Source organism: Mustela putorius, unplaced genomic scaffold (genome assembly GCF_011764305.1).
Source record: "Mustela putorius furo isolate JIRA1106 unplaced genomic scaffold, ASM1176430v1.1 tig00003937_pilon_pilon_pilon, whole genome shotgun sequence".
Lineage (NCBI taxonomy): Eukaryota > Metazoa > Chordata > Mammalia > Carnivora > Mustelidae > Mustela > Mustela putorius.
In genome coordinates this window covers 4,101,073-4,110,913 of record NW_025422082.1, presented here as the reverse complement: position 1 = coordinate 4,110,913, position 9,841 = coordinate 4,101,073, and the positions used below count along the sequence as shown (strand labels likewise).

The window sequence follows — 9,841 nt, the reverse complement described above, 5'->3', positions numbered from 1 at the left end:
CTCACAGTCTAAGAAAGGAGAGTCCCCATCCACACAAACATTCCAGATACAAAGCATGAAAGGAAGGCCATGTGAAGTGAGGTGAGGAGAAGTGCTGTGAGCCATGTCCCCATTCAGAAGGGACATCTGAGATCTAAGGTCCTGCTGGTGGAAGAGGTGAGCCCAAGCTCAGCTTCCGTTCTACATTTTTAATTTTTTGAAATGATAAATTAGCACAAGAAATTGCTCCCCTGTTCCACTCCCCTGTCCTCTGGATCTGCTGTTTCCTCCTCACTGATCACAGGTAACTGCTCTAGTGAAATACTTATATCCTTTTAGATATATTCTATATGTGAACATGCTCAAATGTAAAATATAGATAACTTGTCACTATTTTTATTCTATAACATTATTTTTCACCTTGAATCAGTCTCTGACCAAAGTGAGGATATTTTCCCAAGTAGTACAACATATATTTGTATATTTCTAGGGTAAGTCTCTAAGCATGGAGTAGCTGTGTCAAAAGACAGGCCCAGTTTTCATCTTGACAAGTTGTCCTCCAAATATGCGAAGCTGATTTACTCTGTCTCCCACTTGGTATGGAAACCACTGTTCCTTCACACCTTTCACCAATGCTGGACATCATCCCTTTTCTGAACTTCTGCTAGTCTGATACGTGGAAAAGGGGTATCTCAATTTAATAGACAAATTAAAAGGGGTTTTAATTTGCATTTCTCTAATGATGAGTGTAGGCAAAACTTACTTTATTTTAAGATTTTATTTATTTACCTAACAGAGAGAGACACAGTGAGAGAGAGAACACAAGCAGGGGGAATGGGAGAGGGAGAAGCAGGCTTCCCGCTGAGCAGGGAGCCCGAGGCGGGCTCAATCCCAGAACCCTAGGATCATGACTTGAGCCAAAGGCATCTGCTTAATGACTGAGCCACCCAGGCGCCCCCCTTCATGTTTTAAATCTTTGGGCCATCTGGGATTTATTTTGTTACAAGAATAGAACTTTATTTTTTCCAAATGACACTACTAGTTATTAAATAATTCACATTTCTTCCACTGATTTGAAATCCCACCAAGCTCTAGATTTTAAAAAGTGAAAGGAGCTCATCTCCACCTCCACTTCATACCATATGCAAAAATAAATTCAAAATGGATCCTGCATCACCCCAGTGGGTTGGGCCTCTGTCTTCGGCTAGGGTTGTGGTCTCAGGGTCCTGGGATTGGGCGGGCTGCATCAGGCTCTCTGCTCAGTAGGGAGTCTGCTCCCCCCCTCCCCTGTCTGCTTCTCTGCCTGCTTGTGATCTCTCTCTCTGTCAAATAAATAGATAAAATCTTTTAAAAATAATTTTTTAAAAAGTAACATATAAAACTTCTAGAAAACAACACAGGAGAGCCTCTTCAGGTAGTAGGGAGAAGCAAAGAATTTTCAGGCCTGACACCAAGAGCAAAATATGTAAAAATAAAAAATTAATTGGACTCTACCAAAATTAAAATTTTGTGCTGTGAAATACTGTTTAAAAGATGACAAGACTGGGGCGCCTGGGTGGCTCAGTGGGTTGAGCCGCTGCCTTCGGCTCAGGTCATGATCTCAGGGTCCTGGGATCGAGTCCCGCATCGGGCTCTCTGCTCAGCAGGGAGCCTGCTTCTCTCTCTCTCTCTGCTTGCCTCTCCATCTACTTGTGATTTCTCTCTGTCAAATAAATAAAATAAAATCTTTAAAAAAAAAAAAAAAGATGACAAGACAAGTTGGGAGAAAAATCTTTGCAAACCACACATTAAACAAAGGCCCATATAGAGAATATATAAAGAATTACTAAAACCCTAAAGAATTGAACAGATATTTCACCAAAGAGGACATACGAATGGCAAAGAAGCACACGAGATGTTCAATATCATTAGCCATTTGGGAAGTGCAAACTGAAAATATAAGACTGCAGTGAGATATCACTATACACCTCCTACAATGACTAAAATGAAAGACAAGGATAATTCTAGATGCTAATGAGGATATGGACAAACTGAAACCCTCAAATATTGCTGATGGAAATCTAAAATGGCACAATCACTCTGGAAAACAGGTTAGCAGTCTCTTAAAAAACTAAACATTCAATTACCATATGACCCAGTGATTGCACTCCTGGATATTTACCACAGAGAAATGAAAACTCATATTCACACAAAAACTTGCATGTGAATATTCACAACACTTCCTTTTTTTTTTTTTTAAAGATCTTATTTATTTATTTGAGAGAGAGAGAGAGAAAGCATGCACAAGCAGGGGATACTGCAGAGGGAAAGAGAGAAGCAGGCTCCCCGTTGAGCAGGGAGCATGACAGGGGCTCCATCCCAGGACCCTGGGATCATGACCTGAGCTGAGGGCAGGCACTTAACCTCTGAGCCACCCAGGCGTCCCAGCACTTTTATTCATAATAGCAAAAAGCTGGAAACGGATCAACTGTCGTTCAGTAGATAGATAGCTGAACACACTCTAGTGGGTCCATACAGTGGAATACTATTTGGCAATTAAGAGTATAACTATTCATATATGCAACAATCTAAGTGGAACTCAGGGGCATCCTGCCTAATGATGAAAGCCAATTCCAGAAGTTTACATACCATATGATGTTTGATTTCATTTTCTGAAACGGTAACATTGTCTGAATGGTAAAGAAGAGATTAGTGGTTGCCAGGGGTCAGAGATGGAGAGAAGGGGCTTGAATACACAAATACAAAAAGATAGCTGAGGAAGTTCTTTTTTTTTTTTTTTTTAAGATTTTACTTATTTATTTGACAGAGAGAGATACAGCGAAAGAGGGAACACAAGCAGAGGGAGAGGGAAAAGGACGCTTCCTGCTGAGCAGGGAACCCAATGTGGGGCTTGATCCCATGAGCCTGGGTCATGCCCTGAGCGGAAGGCAGACGCTCATGGACTGAGCCACCCAGGTGCCCCCAAGGAAGTTCTTTTGTGGTGACAGACCAATTTTGTATCTTGATTGTGGCATTACAAGAATCTATGCATGTGATAAAATTGCATAGAACTATAAACACACATATAAATGAATGCAGGTTATGAAAATGATGAAAATAAACTCTGTAGTGTAGTTAACAGTAATGTACTAAGGTTGATGTCCTGGTTTTTACATTGTACTGCAGTTAGATAATATGTCATCATTGGGCGAAATTGGGGGTACTAATTCCACAAAGTCCCGATAATCTAGAAAATGTTTAAAATACTTTTTGAAATGAAAAAAAGAGAGAGAGAAAATCACCTTTGTCAAAGACCTTCCCACCGTACATGGCAGGTCTCTTTGGTTGCTTTATCCACAAGAACCTACTCCCTCTCTCTCCTCCCGACACACAACATGACATCCTTTTGAAGTTTCCAGTGGAATGCAAGTTGCCTTAGATTAGGAGGTACAGAAAAATTGCATATATAAAAATAGTTCAAAAGAACACCAGCATATCAGATTCACCAAGTTAATATTTAACCAGTTCATTTTATCACATGGGATCTCTCTCTCCATCTCTATCACTGTTTCAGAATCATGTGATGGTAAGTTTCATCCATCCTGAGCCTCTGCCCCTAAGTACTTTAATGTTTATTTCCTAAGAACATTCTCTTACACACTCACAGTACTGTTAACTTCAGTAAATTTAAACACTGAGTCAATACTTTAATTCATGGTTCCTATTCCACTTTTATCAATGGCCGCAGTGACATCCCGCCCGGAATGGAGCCTGTCGACCGTGTCTTTGAAAGCCTTGGTAGATCCCGTCTGCTACCCGTCTCTCGTCACGGGGCCCTCGGAATCCGCATCTGTAAACTGGGATCTAGTCATCCCCCCACCCTTTGTGAGCAAAGGCGCTGTAACAATCTACGCGAGCTAAACGGAGTATCTCTCTTCTGCATCATTATTCCCCAGAGGGTCTAAACTTCCGTCGTGGGTCGGAGCTGGAATTTAGGGAGGAATCCTTCAGAGAAGAGGTGACCGAGACCGTGCGAAGGACTCCCCTTTCCACCCCCCCCCTCACCTGGAGCGCTGGCGGCCAATCGGCGGCGCGCCCGGTTCCCGCGGCCAATGGGAGGGCGGCGCGGCGCGCTCCCCAGGGCTATAAGTGCGCCGGGCGGCGGAAAGTGAAAGTGGTGCAGACGCCGAGGACGCAGCTGACGCCGCCTGCCTGCAGCCGAGCCGAGGGGATGCTCAGGGCTCCCGCGCCGCGGCCCGGAGAGGCGGGGGCGGCCATCCAGCCCAAGCCGCTCACCTCCTTCCTCATCCAGGACATTCTGCGGGACAGCGCGGAGAGGCGCGGCGGCCACACGAGCAGCCCGCAGCCCCCGCGCCAGCCGGACCCGCCGCGACACCAGGAGCCGGAGCCGGAGCGAGGAAGAGGCGGCGCCGGGGCGCCCGAGGACGAGTGGAGCGCCCAGCCCCGCGCAGCGCAGGAGGCCGACGCGCACGCGGAGGGTGAGCCAGGTGAGCCGGCGGCGAGGCTGCGGCGGCCGGGCTGGGCCAGGGTGCGGTCTCAGAGGAGGGGCGGGCCGGCTTGCGGGCTGCACCGGCGCGAGGTCGCGGAGCTCCGGCTGCAGGGATGCGGGGCCCCGCGGCGACAGGCCAAGGGACCTCACCTCCTCCTGCCGCGGGTGCGCCTCGGAAATAAAAACTGAGCCCCGCCGTAAGGGTGGCGCAGGATTTGTACCTGGGCTGGACTCGCCGGGCACAGAGCTCTCTGTTCCGCGGGCTCTGGCTCCCGGGGCTCCAGAGTGAGCGCACACCCGGCGCCCCGAGCCCCAGCGTCCCAGGTGAAGACCCCGCCCCGCGCTCCCAGCCCCCGCGGGACCCTCGATCCGCGCCCGCCCCGCGCAACCTCTTCGCAGTTACAGTTACATCTGTAACAAGTAACTGATCAGGGTTTGACAAGGGAAGACTCCCTTGGCTTCCCAACTCCACGGGCAGTAAAACTGCATTCTGAAGGTCCCTGCGGCCTTCAGGAAATAGAACACCGTTAGAACGTTTAGAGCAGATTTCTTTCCTTGTCCTGTCACTTCGGATGAGGTGTCCTAACGGTGTGTTTAGAAAAAAAGGGGGCCTAAAGCCAGAAAAGGAACTTGCCCTTTGCCTGCACCGCCTTTCTTATAACAAAAACCCTCTCCCGACATCCAAAAGTTAATGCGCAGGCCTTTGGGTCCTGCTTTACCAGCAGCCTGATTTCTGTGTCTTCCCTGCCTGGCTTCTCTTCTGGCTTCACTTCTGCCACCTCTTCTCAACGCACACACATCCAGGACCCTAGTGAATTCTCCTGGACGATATGGCAGGAAGCGCTACCACTAGAAGCTTCTAACTTTGGGTTCTTGATGACCGTTAGAAAACTAATACATAATATACATATTCACTCACTCCCCACTCAGGAGAGTTCCTTAGTCATGTGAAAAAAGTGAAATGTATCCAAGATGACAGTGGACTGTTTGTTCACTCACTGAAGAGATAAGGGTGGCTTGAATTCTGTTCTCTTCCCTCTAACATGTAACCTTTTCCTTCCCATCCCTCCTCCTTCTACTTTCCAGATAGACACTTGGAGACTTATCTGTTGGACTCTGAAAACAGCGCAGACTCCTTACCAAGCCTTCCGCAAACCTCGAAACAGCCACAGAAGCGCTCCCGTGCTGCCTTCTCCCACACTCAGGTCATCGAGTTAGAGAAGAAGTTCAGCCACCAGAAGTACCTGTCAGCCCCTGAAAGGGCCCACCTGGCCAAGAACCTCAAGCTCACTGAGACCCAAGTGAAAATATGGTTCCAGAACAGACGCTATAAGACCAAGCGAAAGCAGCTCACCTCGGACCTGGGAGACCTGGAGAAGCACACCTCCCTGCCGGCCCTGAAAGAGGAGGGCTTACCCCAGGCCTCCCTCATCTCCATGCATAACAGCTACCCTTACTACCCCTACCTGTACTGCTTGGGGGGCTGGAACCCACCTTTCTGGTAACGCCAGCGCAGATGACAATCCTGAGTGGTCAGACACTGCCTTCCCTGAGTCGCATCTCTGGAGAGCAAAAGGCCAGCCAGGCTCAGGGAGCCTGAGAAGCGAGAGGCGTGCATACTGACCCCGCCGGAGGCTTGCATGGACACCCCTGATTCTTCCCTGGTGAGCCAATGAAAGATCTACGATAGCGAATAATACCCAAATATATCCCCCATATCACACATGATATGGCACTTTGTTTGCTCTTAGAGACCTCTGCCAAGTGGGGAGGGATAAAATCAAGCACTGTTACTAGCACTTCTGTGGTTTTGTGTGTGTTGTTATCATCACCCCTAAGGATGCTGATTCCACTCCACCTCTTGCGTCGCTGAACATTGACCCTGAAAGTGCAAACCTGAGGGGGAAAAGGATGGCCAAGACAAGGGTCTTCCCTCCCGAATTACACTTCACTTCACAAACCTTTCACGGGCCTTGAAATGCGATTGGGGTTCCTCTCTGTCCCCATAAGACAGAGGCTGTCCCAGGGAAGCCTGTCTGTTAGGCACAGACTGGCATGGGAGATGGGGATGGGTAGGAGATGAAAACGTGAGCTGCTTCTTCCTTTTTAAAAAATGCACCAACCTAAGTATTTACAGGGTGGCCCAAGCAGAACGAGAAGCACTCACTGCGGTTCTGGGGCAAACTGTATAAACAAGTTGTACTGCATTAGGTGGGCCCGGGACAGAAGACTCTCTGGGTGTCAGAGAACGGCCTGAGGAGCCTCTGCATTGCGGCTGGGCGGTTGGGGGGTGACACGTGATTTTTGTTAATAAAGGTAAAAAAGCTTCCTCTGGACATTTTTGCCCTGGGCCTGAGAATTGGAATGAGTAGTTTGCTGGAGTTTTCAGGCTATAATTCATACTCAATCGTGACAGATCACATGCTTCTCTCCTATAAGCTCCTGCCTTCCGTCCTTTTATTTTTTTTTTTTTTTTTTGTCCTTTTTCACAACAGTCACCCACCGAAGGGCTTCTTTTCAACTCAGACTTTTAGTCTGGCTGCACCTAACATATGCCTTCCTTATTTAGCCTGAGATCTGGGTTTTTTTGTTTTGGTTTTGTTTTGTTTTCTCCCCCACCCCCGAATCTCTCATGAGTTAAAGGGGGAAAAAAAAAAGTAGGGTAGGGGGAAGATTCTGACTTGGCTAAAAGACTTTTTTTTTTCTAAACTAGCAATTCTTATATATTTTTTTCTTTAAAAACGTACATTAAATCCCAAATCCTATTTAAAGATTTGACAGCTCGAAAAGGTCACCACTGCTTTTATAAGACTTTCGGAGGCTCTGTTGTTACAGTTCAAAGTCAGACAACCCTCTGGGATCCCTGCAGGCTGAGGAGTTTTAAGAGGTATTGGGCTTTCACACACGGAGAATACAGGGCGAAAAAAGAGTCGGGCACCACGAGCTGTCCAGTGGAAATGCGGGGTTTGTGGTCAGGGCAGAAAGAAAAGGCAGTTGGGGCCTGGGGGAGCTGGGTTCTGGCTGCAAGCTGATGAGGGGGCTGATAGCCCTTGGCCAGCAGGGGTTAGGGAAAAGGAAACCCTTTTCAAAACACATTACTGTCGCGTCCATCACCAAACAAATGAAAACACTTTGGGAGCTGTATTTAATGCTCATAAAAAATGGGTCCCCCAAATGAGTCACCTTATGACTTCAACGACAATGAGAGGAGGGCAAAGGAGAAATCTGGCCACGCTTCTGTTTCTATCTGACTGTCAAAGGTGACCCAGCGGAGGGCAGACATCAGAGCAGAAGAAGCCGGTTACTAATGAGGGTACCCCAAAGCCTGGAAATCTCTTGATCCCACTACTTAATTCTGTTTAGTGAGAAACCTTTCAATTTCCTCCTATTAAAAGGGGCGATTTACTGTTGGTGGCAGAACTGCCAGAGTTGATAGAAAGTTGGCCCGTTTCACCCCATTTTCTCCTTCTTGGGCTCCCCATGGAAATACTGTTAGACACTCAGCTGCTGACAACACCAGGGGTGCTAACGGCAGACTGGCCTAGATCGCTTGCTCCTGTCACAAAGCTTTGAAGAGAAGAATTCAGTGCCCACTCCCCGCTCAGTACCCTTTCTCACCCACCCTCTCGATTTAAGTCTTGCCACCTGCCATTCTGCAAGTATTAAACATTTTACTGTGATGTGTGTATTGTGTTGCAAAAAAAAAAAAAAAAAAAAAAAAAAAAAAAAAAAGTCTGTGTTTAAAACTGGTCCATGAATCCATCTTGCTCTTACTCCATTGGAGCTCATTACTCCCCCATCTCCGAACCGTTAGAACAGCACTGGAAGAACTGGTGTCTGGGTATCTGATAGGTGAACTAGAGGGTGCCCCAACCACCTCACCCCAGACAGCCTCTTTCCATTCCATAATTCAGTCTGGGTTCTCCACCTGCCTAGCAAACTCTGCTCCAGTCTGTAACGTGAAAACCTGTGACTTGAAGTTTAGTAATGAACCTCAATCAAACTTTATTTTTGTAAGTATTTTTGGCAATGTATGAGTGTTTTAAAAATAAAGCACTGTGACTTTATTAGACACCTTTGCATATGGGTTTTTGTTTCTTAAAAGCTGCATGCTTTTGAGCTTACCTATTTCTGGTTACCATGTTCTCCTTCCCTCAGCCTGCCTGACTCGAATCTAAGGAGACCAGATAGTCAAAAGCAGCAGCTTACCCAGTGCCCAACGATGGTTATTCTTTTGTAAAAGCATCGCCCCTCCACCCCCCACCCCCCATTCCTGGTAAATCTGTGCAAAGGAAAGTACTTTCTGCCTTCAGTTTAAAAATCATCTCCAGCTCCTGCCCTTTTGTTTTTAAATAGAGAACATCAGGTATTTTCCTGTATTTCTGGAAGATCCTGACGGGAACATGGAGAGCACAGCAATACTTCTAAAATTCCCCTTTCTGGGGCACCTGGGTGGCTCCGTCGGCTAAATTTCTGACTCCCTTTCTGCCCAGGTCACGATTTTGTGGCGGTCATGAAATTGAGCCCCAAATGGGGCTTGAAGATTCTCTCCCTCTTCCCCGTCCCCCACTTATAAGCGCTCTCTCTTTCTCTCAAATCTTTAAAAATATTTGAAAAAATAAAATTTTGTTCCATCTCCCACCAGCCCCTCCCACTGCAACCCTCCCCTGGTCCTCTGGTGCGTGCATCTCCCTGGAAATGTCACCTTCCTTCAGGGCGGAAAGACCTCTTGGAAGTAACACCTTTGAATTGGGTTCACCAAGTATTGAAAATGGGTTTAAAAAAAAATACATAGGGGCGCCTCAGTGGCTCAGTCGGTTAACCGTCTGCCTTCAGCTCAGGTCATTAACCCCGGGGGGCTTGGGATCAGGCCCCACATTGGGCTCCCTGCTCAGTTGAGAGTCTATTCCTCCCTTTCTCTCTCCTCTGCCTCTCCCCTGGCTTATGCTGACACACTCTCTCTCAAATAAATAAAATCTTTAAAAATATATTTATATATATATGTATATATATAAAACACATCCTTCATCTGCCTGCACTTAAACCCTCATTAAATCCCACAAGCAGGGTGTCTCATGCACCTGATTACCTGAGAGAATTGGTGCCCCCCTCAATCCTTCAAGGAAATAGAAGCTTAAAGAGTAAGGTGCTTACTCGAGGTAAAACATATCATAATTTCAAAGTTTGCTCTAATCCTTTAAGTACATTGTACACACAGGTGGGGCCTCCCCTAGCATGTTCACATCATGAGATTTAACTCTTTGCACCAATCCATAACCATCCTCCCCTCCCCTGGAAGGCCATTAGCTCTCAAATTACAAAGGGCTCTCGCAGTAAATTAACAGATGTGGATTTCTTTTTTTAACCATTAAA

At 47.0% G+C, this 9,841-nt stretch overlaps 1 protein-coding gene across 1 annotated transcript; it reads left to right on the top strand.

Annotated features, from left to right (window-relative positions):
- The first annotated feature begins 4,126 nt into the window (after positions 1 to 4,126).
- On the top strand, positions 4,127 to 8,220 carry NKX3-1 (NK3 homeobox 1). Its single transcript, XM_004763254.3, has 2 exons — positions 4,127 to 4,466; positions 5,555 to 8,220. Exons 1-2 carry the CDS (start codon positions 4,190 to 4,192, stop codon positions 5,971 to 5,973), a joined length of 696 nt encoding a protein of 231 aa, XP_004763311.1. The 5' UTR covers positions 4,127 to 4,189; the 3' UTR covers positions 5,974 to 8,220.
- The last annotated feature ends 1,621 nt before the right edge of the window (positions 8,221 to 9,841 follow it).